The 20,704-nt window shown below is 42.6% G+C and overlaps 1 protein-coding gene across 1 annotated transcript in view; it reads right to left on the bottom strand.

Annotated features, from left to right (window-relative positions):
• si:ch211-137a8.4 (uncharacterized transmembrane protein DDB_G0289901) overlaps positions 1 to 20,704 on the bottom strand; it is a 56,111-nt gene that overhangs the window by 9,622 nt on the left and 25,785 nt on the right. Inside the window, exon 2 of the mRNA XM_050065553.1 lies at positions 2,157 to 3,724. Within this exon, the coding sequence (XP_049921510.1) occupies positions 2,157 to 3,519 (1,363 nt within the window). The 5' untranslated portion in view covers positions 3,520 to 3,724. The remainder of the gene's footprint in view (positions 1 to 2,156; positions 3,725 to 20,704) is intronic.

Below are 20,704 nucleotides of genomic sequence, written 5' to 3'. Positions count from 1 at the left end.
TGCGCAATGATTCTTAAACAAAGAAATACTTCCACAGAAATTTTACAAGCTTTTTTAGAACAGCAAACAGTGAGTGGCTTTCTCGTTAGGCTCAGACCAGTGTGCAGCTACCTGAGAGGAAGTGACACTGACAATGGAATTTTTGTACAAAAGAAGAACAGATCACAGACTACCAGTGCTTCTCAAAGTCAAGGATGTCTCCTTTGGTAGGACGAGTCCTTCCAAGTCAGGTCCTACAGAGGCTAGGCGAGACTCCTTCCTAGCATTCAGTGAACACACATTGGCACAGGTTAGTGAGTGCCCAAGTGTGTGTCATTGAAGAGGCCCTGCCTTCAGTTCCAGCAAATAGTGCGAAGAATTGTGGGTACTTCATGCCCACTGAGGATCCACACATGCATCCTGGAAAATAATCTAAAGGAACGACTCGGATCCTTGACATTGGAACAGTCCTAAGATGGGATTCAGTGATGTAGCCTCCTTGAAAATCAGCTGTTTAAGGATCCTTCCTTGACTTTAAGAAGCATCACATCTCAAAAAAGTCTGATATTTAAGAAACAGCACTTCCTCCTGCAGAATGATTGATTGCAAAGGGTTGAAATAAATTAATTAATGGGTGAGTTTATTTGTAGTATAATGATTAAGATAATTATTTTTATTTATACACATACAGCCACCACTGTTTCACTGGCTTAATAAATTGATATGGAAGAAGGCTGTGACCATCTGATGAATGTAAGTTCAATATTTACTCTACTTTTAGCTCTGTTTGCGTCTTCATTTAGCAACTTTTCTAACCAGCCAAACTAAATTAAAGAAATAAATACATTTTATAAATTCCAGGTGGAAATCAAATTTGAAAAAAGAAAACCATTTAAAACTTTCTTATCTTTCTTATCTTTTTTGACACAACTCTGGTGGTTAATTAGCATCACATTTGTGTTTTCTGCCCATTTTTTGCTTCACATTCTTTTATAGGAAATTGAGTTAAACCACTCTCCTCTGTTTACAAATGTGTATATTCTCCACTGAAAATCAATAAAAACCAAAACACAACGAGCCCAGCATTCTGTCTTTTTGTACCATTTTTTAATGTAGCCAGAAAGCAGAAAGTCGGCTAAATTTAATCTTTACTGTTGACTGAAGCCACAGTGTGACTTGAATTTCACATCAGATGTTGAATATTTTATTTGGGAGAATGTTCAATTACATTACCTCCTCCAGAGTTAGCAAGCCACTAACTCCTGTCTGTACTCCCTGGACAGGGACAGACACAAAATGCGTGTGAACACACTGTCGGCTTCTGAGTCTGAATGTTTTAATGGCCCCCGTGTTGAACCCTTTGATACGAAACAATAGGCTTGCTGTTTTTATGCTCTTGAATCCATGTTTAAAGTTTTTTTCTGCAGCTTCTTATAAAATGAATGTCAGCATTAAATAAATAGAATTACTACCGCATGGTTGTATGCCTTTGCCAACCAGTCAAGTTACGGTTTACATCCATGTTGGTTCAGACTCATATGTAGCCATGGCTCTAGACGAGGCTTCAAATGTTGCTGCAAAGAAGCTTTAAATTCTAAAGCATGACCACCAAAATGGTCCACGTGGATGTTTGTGCCAAATATGAAGAAATTTCTCAAGGCGTTCTTGAGATATGAGAATGGGGCGTATAGGCTGACAGACAAGACATGTTTTGTGAGGCCATAGTTACCTTTGACCACACAGTCTAATCAGTTCAGTCATTCGTCATTCATCAGTCATCATTCAGACCAATGTTGTCTTTAAATGTAACTCATGAGTTTGCGGTTATGACATGGAAAGCCGTGTACACTATGTGCTTGACTTTCAAGCTGTTATGCATGAGAGCACCGTTTCTAGGCAATGGTGACAGATACAAGCTCACAATGACTTTTGACCACCAAAATCTAATCAGGTCATTGTTGAGTCTAAGTGGACACTTGCACCAAATTTAAGGAATTTCCCTCAAAGCGTTCCTCAGATATCGCATTCACAAGAACAAGATGGACAGACAACCTGAAGACATAATGCCTCATAACTTAACCTTTTTTAAGCTCAAATAAAACTACCTGAATTTGTCAAGTGGTCCCAACCAGAAGCTGCTCTTTATGTGAGGGGTCACCATGTTTGTTTCGTCTCACCTGAGGCAGCAGCTGCATCCTCCTCCCCGCTGGGGGCGCACTCTGTGTTGGCGCGTTTAGACTTTGGGATGACTCGCTTCTTGAAGGAGGTCCAGATCTCGTTGGCGTGTTGCGTCACCGTCCCACCTCCTGCTGTTGCTGCCTTCTCCTCTTCCCCTCCCTCAGCCTTCTCTTCCCCTCCCTCTGTCTTGGCCTCCTCTGCTCCTCCCTCTGCCTTGGCCTCCTCTCCTTCCTCAGCTCCTCCCGCCGCTGCTGCCTCCTCTGGCTTCGTGTTGTCAGCAGAGTCTTTGTCGGAGCCCTTGGCCTTGCCGCTGATGCCGACCATGGATGGGTCCCTCTTCAGGCCCTGGAAGGTCCAGGAGCGTTTCAGCTTCCACCTCTTCTGTCCCGACTCCTTGGAGTCCAGTGTGGAGGAGTCTCCGCCTCCTTCTCCCTCTGCCCCCTCTTCCTTTACGTCCTCTGCTCCTCCTCCACTCTTCTTGTGCGCCTTCTGAGCCATGAGCTTCTTAAAGGAGTGCCAGCGTTTCATGTGCTTGGTGGCTGCCGAGGAGGATGACGCTTTCTGTTCTCCATCTGCGCCTCCCTCTGCTCCTCCTTCTGCTCCTCCTGCTGCTCCTCCCTCCTCTATGGTTGAGTCAGCAGTGGTGTTAAGTGCTTCTGGATCTTCCAGCCGGTCAAGGGACTTGGATCGAACCTTTACTTGTTTCTGGGGTTCTGCAGCAGCACCGTCCTTCTTCTCGGTGCTGCGATGAGAGAAGATCCTCGCCACTGGCTTCCTGATCAGATCTCGAACTGTGGATTTAGCCTCCGCTGGTTTGCTCTTCTCTGCTTTCTTCTCCTCCTCCTTCTCTCCGCTTTCTGGAGCTTTCTCTATCGCTGCATCGCCCTCTGCACCTCCCTCTGCTCCTCCCTCAGCTGCTGCGGCCTCCTCACCTCCTTTCTCTCCCTCTTTCTCCCCTCCTTCAGCTGCGTTGTCCTCTCCTCCAGAGGCTGTGCTCTGCTCCTTCTTCTTCCTTCCTCCCATCACCTTCCCCAGACCGCTCTTGTTGAGGAAGGAGTCCAGGAATGAGGTCTTGGGCTCAGCAGAGGAGGTGTTTTCTGAGCTCTGAGGAGCTGCTGCCTCCCCGCTTGCTGCTGCTTCTCCCTCCTCACCTCCTGCCGCCGCCGCTGTGTCATTATTCACAGTCTCTTTGTTATCGACAACCTCGTTGTTGACAGCGGTGCCATCTTTATCGACAACTTCGCTGTTGACAGTCTCTGAGTTTGCGTTTTTAGCTGGTTGCTCGGCCTCTGTCGGCTTGCTCTCAGGGGTTTTCCCATCTTCTTGGACCACCGGCGCCGCATTGGCCTCCGTCGCCGCCATTTCCGAAAGGGAAAACAAACAACAACAACAAAAAAAGTGTGTTCCTTCCTTCCTTCCTTCCCTGGCCTTCTGCCCTCCTCTTCCTCTCTCTCTCTCTGTTGTTTCGTTCCTCCCGCTGTGGTGGCGCTCTCAGGTCATGGAGAGCAGGGTGGAGAACAGTGGCGAGGAGGAAAGATACTCAGCATCCTACTAGTCCTCCAAACTCCTGCAGAGGAAAGACAAGCAGGGAGCAGAGGAGATAGTGGGGGTGAGGAAAGAGGGATGAGAAGAGGGGCAGAGAGAGGAAGAGGCGCAGATGGTTAATAGTCTGAATCAACACCATAGACACTCAATTAGTCTGGTCTAGACTGTGCCTTGAATGGGGAATGAAGTGTAACAAAATAGAGAATCTCAGCGGGAAATGCAATGCAATTATGATGTTTCCTAATCAGTCACACTTCCAAAATTTACACCCTGTGCGATCAGTGAGGACACACACACACACACACACACACTGCTACATTTTCTTTTTAAATGAAATAGCTGAAGAGGTTTTTGGAGATGCAAAACTTGCACCAGACAGCAGCAATAAAAAGGCCTTGGAGTTTGCTGCTTAACTTTCATCAACTGGTGTTTCAAAACCACGGATGAACAGCCTCGAGCTGAGTCCAGATACTCCTAATCGTTTTCTGTTTGACAGTCTCATCCAGCTCAGACGTGTTCTTTAGGCAACATGGTGATGCATGCTGAATGTCGTCTAAGTTAAGAACTCTCTACCTCACTTAAAAAGGCCGTAGAGTTGATTCACAAGAAACAAATGAAAACAGAATGGCCATCCTTGAGATATCCTGAATTTTAGTCCCTTGTATGGTTCAAGCTCTAAAAAATCTGGCTCCTGCATTTCAAATAAAGACTAGCACCTTTAGTTGGATACTCCATACTTGGAGCTTTCAAGGGGTTATCACATGATCAGGGTGAAAGGGTAACTTTTTCAACCTGAATGCTATTTCCCCATGTTTTTATGTCTAAGTGTAGCCTGGAAATCCAGACCCCAAATCTAGACAGATTTAGGGTCTGGCCATGAGTAATGAAAATGGCCCAACTCGAGGGGCGGCACCAAGCATGCATTTGTAAATATCACTGCACGCAATTGGATAACACTACGACCAATCGGAAACAATACACAGGGTGACGTATACGCTTAGCTACCAGCGGAGCTAACTGGTAGATTAGACTCTTGCCTTATCCGGTCGGCAAATCAGCAAAAACGTCCTTCTTGCAAAGGAAAGACTCGAGCACCGTCAATATACGTCCTCTAAAAGTGTTTGTTTTTGTTACTGACAGACTCAGATTGTTATTCTAAGTGTGTTCTAAGCCCCGAAATTTGCGAAACGGTAATTTTATCATCGTAAAACACACTTAATTCAAAGTTGACAGAAACAAAATAAAACTCACAAAAGCTGTCTTGGTTCGTCACCAACTCTGATTTGGTTAAAATAAACTCTTAATTCACTCACATAGATGTGAATATATGCTGCCTCTATACATGCTAAAATTATTGGTTGTTGAAATGGAGTCTGGTTGGTTTTGTGATGGTGATTTTGGGGCTGTTTCTGGACAAGCAAAACAGATTTTACTCTATGACAAAAAGGTTTATCTCTGTAGAGATCCTTAAAATAGTGTTGTCAGACACTTGGAATAACAATCTGAGCCTGTCAATGGCAGACACAGGGCTATTAAGTACTGTCAAAAATTGACTTAATAGCCCTGGGGATTACACTGCAGCCTGCTGCACGGCATGGGAACACAGGGTCCAGATTGGAAAATACCAAAATACCGGCCTGCCAAAGCAGCATACAAAAGTTACAAAGGTTTGGTTTCTCATGAAAATGCTTCACAAAAGTCTTAGTAATCTCCTAAAACAGATGTTCACTGTAGTTTTCAACATTTTTCAGTAGGTTTACAGTCAGGAAATAGTTCATTTATTTGGGTCTGTTTTCAGTGGTAGATGAATCGACATTTAGTGAGTATTTGTGGCAGCAGGACGGTGTGTGCAGGATTGAGTCAGAATAAACTACAATGTGTTTGTTCATGGTAATGAAGGGACATGTCACCCAGTGACATAGTGGGGCTCGCTGATGTGTTTTTAATACAGCACAGAGGAAGAAGATATATCAGGCTTTGACACAATGACGATACTTGTTAGAGAGGTGGAGTTGTCTTTTCATGGGAGCTGTTGACAAAAAGAAAAATACAGAATATCACCAGAGCTCTCCTTTAAACGCCGCTGCTCGGTTGTAACACCTTTGGAGAATTTAATGAATGAATGAGCAGATCAATGAATCTGTGAGTCACACGCTGATGTGTAGTAACCGACATTCAGCTGCGAGAGACTGCAGAGAGTCCAGACGCTGAGCGAACACACACACACACTCTCAGAGGAGAAGGTGAAAGAGTGAGTCAGACTGAAGGGAGGTAGAGAGATGCAGACAGAGAGGCACTCAGGTGGAGAAGCAATCACACAGGGAAGATGGAGGGGTGAGCGAGGGAGGAAAGCACAGTCAGACAGATGGAGAGAAAGAGAGAGAGGTGTAAACACATACATCACATGCTCCAGATAATCTCACGATGTTGTTGCCACAACTGACTGACTGACTGACTGACTGACCAACTGGATGGCTTACTGGTTGACTGGCTGCCATATTGGCTCACTGGCTGCACTGGCTGCCTTACTGCCTGATGGGAAGGCTGACTGACTGACTGATTCAATGGCTTCATTCACTAACTGCCTGGTTAGTTTACTGCATAACTGTTAGCACATCCTATATTCAGACAAGCAGCTTACATGAAACTAGAATTACCACCCTGCAGCTGTATGCCTCCGCGCATTTGTTTCTTTTACAGTTTACATATCGTTACGTATCTGACCAAACGTCTTCACTTCTGTTCCTGAGATATGACGTACAAAAATGGCCAGAAAAGTGTTTAATGCTGATAATTAGAATGTCACAGGGAAGTTGACCTTTGACCTTTTGGATATAACATGTCATCACTTCATTATTTTATCCTGTTAGACATTTGTGTGAAGTTTTGTCATAATTAGCGTAAGAATTCTTGAGTTACAGCCAAAAACATGTTTCGTGAGGTCACAGTGTTCTTTGACCAGCAAAATCTGATCAGTTCATTGTTGAGTTCAAGTGGCTGTTTGTGCCAAATCGAAGGAAATTCTTAAGATATCGAGTTCATAAGAATGAGACACACATGAGGTCACCGTGACCTTCACCCTCAATCACCAAATTCTAATCAGTTCATTCTTGAGTCCATGAGGACGTTTGTGCCAAATTTGAGAAAGCTCCCTCAAGGCCTTCTTGTGATATTGTGTTGATGAGAATGAGATGGATGCTAGATCAAACTGACCCTGACCTTTGATCACCAAGATCTAATCAGTTAATCGTTAAGTCCAAGTGGATGTTTGTGCCTAAGTTGAAGAAAATCCCTCCACGTTTTCTTGAGATATCTTGTTTACAAGAATGAGATGGCTGCAAAGTCACAGTGACCTTGCCCTTTGACCAATAAAATCTAAACAGTTCATCGTTAAATCCAAGTGGATGTTTAAGAAATTCCCTCAGGGTGTCCTTGAGATATCGCTTTCACGAGAATGGGACTGACGCACAGACATACAGACGTACGTATGTAAGGACAACCCAAAAACAATAACGCCTCCGGCCACAGCTATCACCAGCACAGAGACAAAAAACGACCGCTTTTTGTGGCACTTTTCAGGCAGGAAAAACAGCAACGGATTGCTACAAAACACTCACGTTTAGGAGTTATAAAGCCGCTGGAAACACAGCAACATATACTACGTCACTTTAAAAACCTTGATATGACATATGACACCAACATATTCATAGTTTGCAGAAATGTACAATGCCAAAATTTTCTCCTAGTGACTTTATGACAAGCAACCTGTTTGAGGTGAGTGGATGCTCCTTCCTGCTGCTGTGACACTTTAAAGTTCATTGGTTAAATGCACCTTGCATGCAGGTGTAGCAGTCCTGCAGATAAACATGACCTGACAAGCTCCCAACTATCCCGTTGCATGACTGGCCAGTGGCCTCGTCCTCCTTCTCATGCCTTAATGCCACACTGTACACTGTCTCTTGTTTACTCCTCTGAGCTGTTAGCCTGTTAGCTGCTCATTTAGCAACTCATTTACTCTGCCTGCTAGTAGCCTAAAGATAGAAATGAACACCTCCACCTCTGCACACAGACACAGCTACACACTCTTACTATCAGGCAGTATTAGAATCAAAGTGTTATTCAGCAGGTGCAACAAATGTACACAAATTAGTCTCAGTGACATCAACACAAAGGCTAACAGCGACACCAAGAACACTGATACTTTCAGCTATCTGCAGATGTCAGTTGTCGTTTTTTCTTTGCCGGGACTGAGTGATTTATCTCAGAGTTCACACGACTTCAGCAGTGAGTGATTTATCCCACAGCCATTACAAACGAGTGCACCATTAGAGCTGCTCAGCGCCGGGCATTTCGCCTCTTCAGTTTGTGTTTGCAGTTACAACAGACATTCGTTGGCCGACACGTTTGCTCAGACTGTTTAGAAAGTGACATTAGCAGCTGAATTTGGATAGAGATTATGAAGCTCTTGATCTAATATTCTGCTAATCAATAATTCAGCCTTTGATGTCTGGATTCTTCAAAATACTTCACATGCAAAAGTAGGGTCTCCTTTGCTCTACACTGTTCTGCTCTATTTTATTCCTGCAGTCTCTACTTGCTGCTTCGACCTTCTCTTTTCCTTTCTGTGTTTTTTTGAAAGTGTCTGCAGAACTTTGAAGTATCCGAAAATATCTAAAATTATCTTGAATTTCCTACAAGAATTTCAAAAAGCACCATTATTCTGATGACCAACAATTTGCATGGACTCTTTATTTCTGGTAATCTGACCAGTTTTATTTCACTCTATTCTACTCTAGATTTCCGTTATCCCTTTAAGTGAATGATTCCTGATTATTGCCCCTCTCTATAGCCCTTTTTACACAGAGATGGCGCTATGGAGCTGCTACCAAGTCCCTTCTTGACACCGCCTTTGTGATTTTACACAGAACCACAACAGCATGTCGCTCCAGTGTGTTTTTAGACAGCATGCCGTCATCGTGGAAGCAAAAAAGCCTGATGGCCGTTACATGCCACACAGCAGAGACAACCTCATGCCTGCTTTCGGCGATCGTACCTTTTATAAAGAATAAGGCATAGCAGCTCGTTATTCGTGCCTTGAACAGGCAGTGTATAAAGGGCTTCTGATGGCCAGCTTTTCACCACACCTTCAACTGTGGTTGTATAAACATTTTTGCCTTTTGTCAGTGTGTTCAGATGACATGTTGTATTAACTTGTTATCATCAAACATATCTTTGCCTTTAAATCACAACGCAGTCTCTTTCCAAAGTCATCGAAATCCAGCGCTTGGTTAGTGACTTCGGTGTCAGACACCCACGAAACAACCCATCTTTTCACGTTGACACGATGCACGGCCAGTTGCCAACAAGACTGAAAGTTGAGGCAGTGACTTTGCCAACACACACTACTTGTGTGTGTTGGCAAAACGTAACCATGTGAGTTTGTTGTTGCGGTGTCAAAGTGGTGTGTTTGAAAGAAACTGTATGCAAACGGTACACTTCCTGTGAAAACAGAAGTGTATTTTGAAAACACACGATGCATTTAACATGCAGAACTTGGCACAGCGTCCCAGAACGTTTACAACCAACACATCCAGGGTACCTTGCACATTGTATCTGGACGTCGAGCGTCCATGATCAAGCATCGATATGTGACGAGGTTGGAGTGAGAGGGGAACTGCCCATTGGTTCGACAGCCCATTGGTTCGACAGCCCATTGTTCCGACCATGTTAAACTCATTGTTCCGAAGTCCGTTCCGAAATCATCATGATGCCCTGTGGTTAAGGTCTGGTTAGGTTTAGGCACAAAAACCACTTGGTTAGGGTCAGGAAAAGATCATGGTGTGGGTTAAAATAAAAAAGAAAGTGACAAACACATAAGCCGTGAGCCTGCTCCGCCTCAAGCCGGTCGCGGCGCACCCGCTGTGAGCCGTTCAGCACCGCGGACAGTCAGACTAATGGGATGTCGAACCAATGGGCTGTCGAACCAATGACATGGACCCAGTGAGAGTGGGTTGTAAATCCATGATTCTGTTCTGTCAAAGCTGTTAACCACAGCTGTCACAAGAGGCAATGGGGCTGATGGGAAATGTAGTCTTAATTCAAAAGAAAATTGTAGCTCAGACAAAACAGAAGGCAACCGATCGTCTCAACCCTGAATTCACTGGTTTACAGTCATTAAACAGGATTTAAGGATGAATCAAACAGCGATACACTGAGGAATAAAAATCCCCAACATCGCAGCTTTAAACCGACGTTACAGTATTAATAAATGTAAGTTTCTGCTGGACTCTACCCAGCTGTGTGAGGCACGTTCAGCCACACGAGACACAGCCCCACCACAGCTCGTCTTTGTTTCTCTTTATTTTGGGTTGATTATTTTTTGTCTTGGTGGCTGATTACGCCGCAGCAGCAGAGGAGCATTAGCGCGTTGGATGGTGGATGTGAGGCTGAAGCCCCGAGGTGTTGGAACAACATCAGACAGAGGAGGACGACAAAATGGAGGGAGGGATGGGATGGGAGGAAGAAGAGGAGGGGGGTGCAGGATGGGAGGAAGACGAGGAGGATTGGTGCAGACATGGGCTGATTGTGAATCGTCTCTCTGTTTCAGTTCGCCCGTCTCTGCCTTTCCTTCTACACCTCCGTCTGTCTGTGTCACTGTCTGCTTTTTCCTCTTGTCCATCTCTTTTACTTCAGTCTGTTTTTCTGCCTCCATCTCTTTTTTTGCATTCGCTCCTGTCTTCTTTGTTTACCTCTGTCTGTCTCTGTCTCGTTTTACCCCCCCTTCCCTGTCTCTCCCTCCATCCGTCTCTCTGCCTCTTTTACTTTCTGTTTTCTCCTCTTGGCCTCTCTTTTCTTTTCTCTTTGCCTTTTTCTCCAGCTTTCATTCTGCGTTTGTCTCTCTCACTTAATTTCTCTCCTTCACCTCCCCTCTGTCTGTCTCTCTTTCCAACTCTTTCTGTCTCCCTGTTGCTCCTCTTAAGCAGGACTTATACTTCTGCATTGAAATGACGTCGTACATAAGGCATACACTCTGTGCAGATGTGTAACCTGCACCTTAGCCTGATGTGCACCTCCCCAGAAATTTAATCACACGTCGTGGTGACGCAGACCTTCTGAATGTTTCTGTAAGCTGAAACCATTTCCCCCAGTGGAAACAAAGATTTAATATCTCATTGATTTAATAGAAAATAAACAATAAATTGTGAAGACAATAAATCCCCCACACAAAGGCATTTTAAGTCCTGTGTGTGATTTATCCTGGCTTCATATGAGCAGAGGAAATCTCTGCTAGCCAGCCTGTCTTTATCTCTTTTTGTCCATCAAAGTTTCCATTTGTGACTTTTTTCTCTGACCTCAAAATTCATCTTTTTAAAAAAACATAACAAAGCAAAGACCAAGCAAGTGTCCCCATAGTCTCATTATAAAGTCAAATTAAAAACAAAGAGAGAGAGAGTATCAAGGACACGCTTTGTCATTGATGTTAAACAGGTTGAAACTAGGTTCAGTGAAAATCTTCAACCTGCAGTTTCAATCCTACCTGCGCCTTCTGCAGGTAAGGAAAGTAGCAGCTGTTGCAGTTTTAACACTTATGCTACCTGAAGGCCATGAGCTGTGTGGGGATGGTGGATGGTGTGTCATCTAGGTGAGACTGCCTGCCGAGCTGCAGACCACTGTTTGAAACCATCAAACAACAAAACTGGTGACTTGTTGCTGTGTTTCCAGCAGGTTTTTGCGCACTAAATGTGTTTTTTTAGTGACTTTTTTTGAGGATTTTTTGAGGATTTCCACAAAAAGTGATCGTTTTTTACAGACATTGCTACAGTTCCTGCCAGGATGGTGCCATAAAAACAGGTATTTTAAGCCAAAAATACAACCTTTTATAACCATAACCACGTGTTTTTTGTGCCTAAACATAATCACGCATTAACCACAGGTTGTTTCAATGTAAAGTTTCAACATATCTGCTACATGATAACTTGGAAGTGTGATGTATATTGTGGTTTGCAGAAATGAACAATGCCCACATTTATTTTGACGATTTGGTTGGAAGATTCAACCAGATACTACCCAAAATAACCTAATGATCCCTCTACCAACGTTTGGGCAGCTGTGTGTTAAATCAAGTTTTGATGTTCAGACAGGGAAATAATAAATTCATTTCCAAAATCTTCCAAAGTCAACATTTGGTAGTTAACCCGCTTGTCACATGTGCAATTAGAAAGAGACAAGAAGCAGTTGTCAGTCACTTTCTACGGAGCACTGCGACACCTAAACTGAGGTGAAACAATATTCTTTGTTTCTAATTCTCACAGAAAGCAAAAAGCACAGCAACTGCCCAATCATTGCTTCATGTGTAAATAATGTGGTCTGTGCATATACAGTACAGACTGACTGTTTGTCTCTTTGCATTTGTGCGTGTGACCACACCATTACAGCCATGAGCTGATTTCTATTTCTGGATTGTGACACAATGTTCAACTCTGTCACCTAGAAACTATCTGCTAATTTGCAGCAGCAAATACATTTTGAGAAAAATGTAATCTAGTTTTTTCCTTAAATCAACATAATGGGAAATCATTTTTAATGAATGTATCTACAAAGGCACAAAATGTTCACTGACAATGGACTTCATTTGTTTTCAAACAATATCTGCCGGTAGTGATTAATGCATGATTAATCATTTATGGTAGCCATGTTTAGGCAACTCACACTATGGTTACAGTACGAGGGAGGCAACACTAAGGTCGCAGGATTTGAGTGATCTCAGGTGTCAAATCCTTCAGCTCTGTAAGCACTGAACATGTTTACAATGTAACACGTCACCTACTGAAAAACAACATATATATACAACATATTTTCTTCTACTGTATATAAGCATAATTTCTAGGGACACAGGGTTGCGTTATTTATTCCAAAACAGCACCTACAAGTAAGAAACTGTCTGCAGGTGGTGCAAAAGTAGAAATTAAAGCGTCTTTGCTTGTAGGTGGCAGCACTTGTTGGCGCAGATTTGCATGCAAAGAGAGTGAACAGCTGCCTCTGGTGGAGACCCTGCAGCTTCATAAGTGTATGTGCACATCTAAACCTCAGAATCAGGACCAATCTGTCTTCTACAATTCTAATATTCCACTACATTTACACAGATTAATGCAACCCACTCACCAAGAGAAATGCTGGGAAACGTTTCTGCAAACCATGGATATGTTACATTTGTCTGTTATTATGTAGGAATGTATGCAGGAAACACTGAAACTTCACGTGTCTGTATGTTTCAACAACTCTGTGGTAAATGTGTGGTTAGGTTTAGGCACTAAAAACACTTTATTATGGTTAGGAAAATATCAGTGTCTTGGCTTAAAATACATTTCATGGCACTATCCCAGCAGAATATGCAGCAGTGTTTCTGTACAAAACAACTGCTTTTCATGGCACTGTTCCCGGTGGAAAATCAGCAAAGGGTCAATACAATTCACCCGTGTTTAGTGCCTAAAAAAGCTGTTTGAAAAACAGCGACAGGTTGCTAATGAACACCCAAGTTTGGTACCTTAAAAACTGCTTTTAAAACACTGACGGGTCGCTAAAAAACACCCACACTTGGTGCCCAAAAAGCTGCTCATAAAATAGTGACGTCTATAAAAAAGCCACCCACATTTGATGCCTAAAAAGCTGTGTTGATAAAAAATGCCTAAAATTGGTGCCTAAATAGCTGCTGGAAAAACGACTGGTCACTGAAACACAACCTGTTTGGTGGTTTGTTTGTCTGCAGCTGCAGTTAATGTATGATTATCTTTATGCACAAAACCCCTTGGTTAAGGTTCCAAAAAGATCCTGTTTTGGCTAAACATAGTTTTGTTGGCACATTCCCGGCAGGAAACACTATGATGACTCACTAAAAACAGTCAGTTTTGTTGTATGTTGTTATTGAACGGTGGTCTGCAGCTTGGCAGGCGTCTCTCCTAGGTGTTAGATCATCCACCATCCCGTCCACCCCCTGATGACAAAGTCAGCTCTTCTACTACGTCACTTTAGACACTTTGATATGATACGTATGAAACATACAAGTGAAACATACTCATGGTTTACAGAAGCATGCAGCATTTTCTTCTGGTGACTGGGCTGCTCAAACAGACCAGTCGACAGACTTTATCTCGACATGCAAAAATGTCCAAAAATCTACAGAGCCAACCAGGTATTGCTGAGAAAAAAAGTATATTTTTTTTGTTCTCTGGTTTTAATCCGTCCCAAAAACTGATCATCTGTACGTGATTCATTGTGTATTTGACATTTCTCGGGCAAGAAAGAAGGAAGGACCCAAATTAAACAAATCAAGGCCACAATTAAGTATTTCAAGTGTAGAAACTCTTAACTTAAGGGAAGAAATTATGCAGTTAAAGGGTATAACATAATTAACTGAAGCAACAGAATATCGAGTCCATGAAATAGTAATTTCAAAAAATTATTTGTAAGATGAAAGTAGAACGAATGTGTTCAGCCGGCCATTAAATAAGAACTGCCTGAAACCCTAAAACAACCACCTTAACAGATCTGACTGGAGCTGTTTGTGTTGTTGTTGTATCTGTGTATTAATATTTTCACACATGCATCTTGCTGGTATTTGCACACTTTACTACTTTATACTGCAGCTGCTGCACAACATCTCCCCCCAGGATAAATAAAATGATCATATGTCTCATCATTCTGCTTTTTAACTCTTCACTCTCCATGTCAGACGCTTGTTTGAGCAGGAACGTTTCAATATTCAGGCCCTGAAAGGTCGCACATCTGCACCACAAAGGGTTAAAGCAAAGCCGTGTGTTTGTGTGTGAATGCAGTGAGGACATGTTGATAGCAGGAAGGTGTGAAGAGGAGGGCTATTATCACAGTGTGAAGAGGTAAACAGTGATTGGCCACTCCACTGCCTCCCCATTGACCCCCATTATAGCTGCATTAACTGTGGGATTAGATTGTCATCAGAGAGGGAAACAACATGCAGCTGGAAATGCACCCAAGGGAGTTCGAAAAAGACCTCACATAATAAGAAAGTTATCTGCAGCAGAAGCAGTTTGCCTACAAAACTTTAGAGTATAGACATAGTAAATCTTTAAAGACAGGTGACTGACAAGATACCATCCAGCCCCGTCGCCAGAGGAAAATGTTGGCACGTTTCTGTAAAACAGATTTGTTATATTTGTGCATTTTATTCATATTATATGAACGTTGCTAAAATGACGCAGTATATGAGCTGTAACTCGTAACTGGTTTGCAAAAAAGCCAACAAAACTGAGGTGACTGGGTTGGTTTAAGACTTGCATTATGTTGACCTTGAGAACAATGGGGTGCAAAATGAAGTGCTGTCGCTGTTAACTTTACATTTTTGCCTGAGAAGACACATTTACAAAAAAACAAGTTACTGTTGATCAAGTTTTTAACTGAACTGAATTGCTGCCAGTGTTAAAGTGCTGTCTGTGAAATGAAATGTCAACAGTCACAAGCAGCCTGGTCTACCACGACCTCTGAACTCCACTTTACAGGCTGGTGGCACATAATGTGTTAAGATTATGTGCCAGCACCACGGTAACACTGATGGGCAGTCAGTTTTAAATGGTTGTAGTTTTAAACACACGGTTAACATGAAATGGTTGCAGTTTTGACCAAAACTGCTTGGTTGGGTTTATAGAAAAACAAAACAAACAAAAAAGGGGAACTACATCACAACATTCTTACATCCCCTACGTAACAAATGTACATATCTGAACTGAAACCACAATCCCCTCCTAAATCTAACCAGGTAACTGTGACTGCTTCAAAACATTAACCTCGTCCTAAAACTCCTGTGACCCTGCGTCCTCATCAACACATTCCCACTCTGACCTCATCACATATCAACATTTGGTCATGACTTTCCACTTCGAGATAAGACATGCAAGGTTGACGTTTTAGAACGCCGTGTCATCTTCAGCCTGTTACATGCATTGTCTGTTTTCAAAATACAGCTCCGTTTTCACGGGAAATGTACAGTTTGCAGACAGTCTCTTTCAAAATAAATGCGCAATGTCGGTACAACATCGCAAATTGATGTTTTCTTCCTCCAAAAACAAACGCACATGGTTGGGTTTAGGAAAAAAGAACAGGGTTTGGCTTTACAATCATACCAAAAGCAAACATCGACCTCCTGGGTGAAAGTCAGTGGTTGTTGGACTCATCCACTACCTCTTACGCCCACGCTACTTAGACTTTTGCCGCCTTAACTTATCGCCACGTGCTGTTAAACAATAACAGTGACTGACCACGTATCATGCTGATGCGAAAGGACAGGTTTTTTCATTGGTGTCTGTCGCTGGAAGTCCCTGAGTGTCGGTATTCAGCAACTGTCAGGGTCATCCTCATGCTTTCATTCAACGTGATCATGAACATATATAATTATTGAGCCCAGAAAAATATTAATAAGGCACAAAGTGTTGTTATAAAGTATGACAAAACTAAAACTATATTTGTAAAGGGCACTGGATGACTTAAGCTTTTTGAGGCCATTGAATTTAAAAACTATTTTGCATACTGAAGCAATAATGACATTGACAAAAAGCTTAATGTGTAAAAAGACCACTGAAGGTGACATTTCAGGTGATATATGGTGTTACACTTGTGGAATATTGAGCCGGGAACAGCGAGAGTCTGCAGCATTTTGTAATAAAAACCTCCAGTCACATTAAACGAAATCAGGCCCAGTCAGAGCGTTCACACTTCACGGAGCTGTCGGAGTTACAGTGATAAAGAGCTGCTAGACATTCAGCCTCTCGCTCCAGGACGCAACGATGGGACACAGTAGCTGCTGTGGGAATTGAACCTGTGACCTCTCAGACGAAAGATAAGTGGAGCGGAAACCATGTCCGGACCGAGACGAGAGCGACTTATATTCATTTGTGTGGTTAGTTTTTAATCAGGTCATTCACGCGATCCTGTGACCAGATGAAAGCTTGCAGCAGAGAGACAATCTGAGGAGAGAAGTGGAAATATGTTTCCCAGGACTGCAGCGTTTAATCAGCACAACGAAATCTGACTCTAATTGAAATTTTTTTTGAAAATAACATGGCTACCATAAATGATTAATCATGCATTTGAAAAAATGCATTTAAACTCAAATAAAAAGTTTTTTTTGATTTGTTGAATTCAGTTCCACAATCTTATGGATATCTGCATAAGTTTTAAATCCATGCCAGTTATTTTAAATTTTCTTGCTGGGTGAGTTGCCTTAATGTAACCATATTTCAAAGGCCTCTGTGTGCTTTGAATCGAGTGCTTGACGGAGCGTCTAAAGGTTCAGCCCATTCTCATTCCAAAGTTGGGAAAAAACGCTGCTCTGTCAGTGATTTCTGCGTCACACACACCTGATGCCAAAAGCCATCTTTCACAACAAAGCTGTACAGTACCTGTCGAGGCAAAATCTGCCGCTGGATGGCATCAAGTTGAAACACTGGCGATAACAACAGCATACCTTACAGACCTTATGGGATGGGTGGAAGGGGAGGTTGGTGGGTCCAACAAACCTAGGACTTTTACTCGGGAGTCCAGTGTTCACTTCCTGTGTGAATGTAGAGCCAAACCTTGATGTTCTTTTCTTAACCTAACCACATGCTTTTGTTGATGTCCCGGCGTCAGTTGTGGCATCCAAGAACATTAACAGCAACGCAGGAGGATACCTGGCGTGTAATCTGCAGATGTGAAAGGCCACTGACAAAGTGTTCATATGTGATGACTTGGGATGAGAACACGTTGAAAGTTTTGAGGATGCTCCAAATGCTGGTCTAAACCAACAACTTCTCACTGTGACCTCATCACATATTGACGTTTGGTCATGGACTTTCCCTGTCCACATATGACATGCAAGGTATCCTGGCTGCGTTGGTTGTTGACATTCTGGGACGCCGTGTCAACTTCAGCCTGTTACATTCGTGATCTATTTTCAAAGTACACTTCAGTTTTCACAGGAAATGTTTAGTTTGCATATAGTCTCTTTCAAAATAAACGTACTATGTCGGTAAAACACTGCAAATTGATGTTTTGTCCTTCAACAACAAAAGCTTGTGGTTACATTTAGGATAAAGAACAGGGTTTGGCTTTACAATCTCATGGGAACACTGGCCTCCCGGGTGATAGTTGCTTGTTGTTGGGCCCATCCGCCACATCTCCCACCCACCCTCCTTGGAATTTCGCGCCTTTAACTAACGTTGTTGTCCTGCCATATTTCCCCCTGACACCAACAGGGACCAGCTGTGTATCGTGTGTAAAAGGTCGTTTTTTTCATCACTGTCTGACGCCAGAAGTCACTGCCTGATCACAGTACTTGTGTGAGTATTATAAGTATAGAGAATGAAAAAGAAAGCCTGAGACAGAAGTTCAATCCTCAGCTGCTTTCACCTCCACACACCTGACCAATCATTGCTCGAAGTGGGCGTCAGTGTTCAGACAATTAAAACATTTGTTGGACGCAGTAACCCTGACTCCAGTGCTGGAAAGATAGCGTTTCAGGATGCTGTTCATTGAGCTGACAAGCACTTCGTTTGAAACCTTAACAGCATCTGAAAAATGTTTGTAACTTTCTGAAATAAGCAATCCAAAAATCGCCAGACAATCACTTTACACGGCGATTAGCCGAGTGTGCAGAGGTGTAAAATCAATCTCAATCTCTTTTTTCATTCTACAACTATGTGTAACACACTGAATGTCTTCGAGGGGAGAGTGTCGGAAAGTGTGCGCCATTATCTCTGTTTGTACGATCCATTGTGTCGAGACTACAAAGACAGACAAAAGACAGAATTATTGCAGAGATATTGGGGCGGCAGTGTGATGCAGCCAGGAGCAGGCTATGACTGCAGCCTGTGTGGCCATTCAGAACAGGTAGGAACACTTTGTACAACAGACCTGAACCACAGCTCAAAATCATGAGTCAGCAAACATTTGTAAGTTATTTTGTCAACTAGGTTTTGTTGGTTCTTTTTGAATAGTAGAATTTGGCGGCAGGAAGGCACACAAAGCCATAAACTCAAAGATTATTATCACCAGAAGAACAGAAATAAGGTCAGACTTTTTCGGAAATATTGTGTTATCTGTTATCTCTGAATTTTATAACCTGCGTGGCCAATCTCTCTCTCTGATCTGCAGCTACTAGAAGCCAGCAGATTTCTCTCAAACATTTATTCTATTCCTAATTTCAGAATCAAAAGGTCCAGTTTTGTTTTTGGCAGTCCAACATCACAATCGACTCTGCAGACCTGTGAGAAACCTCCTGCCCTTCTTTCCTTTTGAAATCCAGTGGGTTTCTCTCTATCACTAACTTTTGGGACCATCCAACTATGACAAAATCACACCACAGATATGTTACCCTTGTACATCATTATGTAGCAGATACGTTGAAATGTATGTCTTTACATGTCAACAACATGTTTTGGCTTAAACACCTGCTTTACATGGCTCTATCCTAGCAGGAAATGCAGCAATGTCTTGGTAAAAAACAATCGCTTTTTGTGACACTTTCCCTGGTGAAAAAACAACATTGGTTTAGTGTCTAAACAGCCACATGTATAACAGCGAGGGGACGCTAAATAACAAATAACACTAAAAATATTTGGTGCCTGAAAGGCTGCTTGTACAACAGTGATTGTAAAAAAAGCCAGGAAACAGGGACGGGGCACTTAAGAACCTCCACACTTGGTGCCTAAAAAGCTGCTTGTTAAACAGCAATGTACTGGTAAAAATGACCCATGTTTGGTGCCTCAAAAGCTGCTGGAAAAAGCAGCAATGTGTCCCTACAAAACACCTTCATTTGTTGTCCAAAAAGTTGCTGGAAAAACAGGGATGGGTCACTAAAAACTACACAAGTTTGGTGGCTAACAAGCCACTGGAAAAACAGTGCCAGGCTGCTAAAAAAAAACATCCATGTTTGGTGCCTAAAGAGATGCTGGAAAAACAGGGACTGGTCACTAAAAAACACCCTCCCCCCTCCTTAGGAGGTGATATATTAATGTCACTTTAGAAAAGTTATAATACAAATGAAATATGCAAACATAACATGTTTGTGGTTTGCAGAAACGTACAACGCAGACATTTTCTTCTTGTGATTGGGCTAGAAAGCTACTTGGCTTATGGCTTTTCAAGGATAGCTTTCCCGCTGCTGTTGTTTAAAACAGTTTGGGAACCACTGGCCACTAAAGGCAAGTAATTATGTGCATTGTATTTGTATCATGATCTTATTTCAATGCAGTCAAAAAGCTGATTGCTTTACCATGAGTCATTAGGTGTCTTATTAAAGCTATTGTCAGCTGCTGTGGTTTGATTTAATACAGATTTCAGTGGTGGTAAGGAATATAACACATCCTGAGTCGGGCGCAGCGATCAGCAAACATTTGGTCTGTTCAGTGTTAAGTGGCTAAAGACTGAAGAGCAACAGAGATATCACAGTTAACCACCTCTGCTATGGCTGAGCAATGATCCAGCTTACTGTTGCACCCAAACACTTACTTCTTCTATTTAGGATAAACTGAGTTTATTGATGCTGAAAACATCCCTGTAGAAATGGAAACCAAAGCCTCTTTTACTTTCATAGCTACAAAACAAAACCTTAAATCCAAATCACTATAAAAATCTAATCAATCATTCCCTGGCGCGAGGCCAAGCTGCCTGGCAAATTTCATGGAGATCTGTTCAAAAGGTTTTAAAAAGCTCCTGCTCTCAGACAGACAAACTGATCCTGCAATAGCTCCTGCTGACATATTTCACATCAGTGACTCTCCACCTGCTGCACAGTTTCATTTGGAGGACTGAACCGTACATGCAGCAGTGTAACACACATACAGCAGCTGTCTGTGTAATGCTATCTCCAGTTCTGGACTAATGCCTCTCTACATTAACGCAGCAACATCTCAACTCTGCTGCAGCTGCTTTAACCTCAAACTGTTCTGCGCAGGTTTTCAAATTTACACAAAATGACCACTTGGTAGCTCAGAAA

The sequence above is a fragment of the Epinephelus moara genome, chromosome 2 (genome assembly GCF_006386435.1).
Source record: "Epinephelus moara isolate mb chromosome 2, YSFRI_EMoa_1.0, whole genome shotgun sequence".
Classification (NCBI taxonomy): Eukaryota; Metazoa; Chordata; class Actinopteri; order Perciformes; family Serranidae; genus Epinephelus; species Epinephelus moara.
This window is presented reverse-complemented; position numbering and strand designations above follow the sequence as displayed.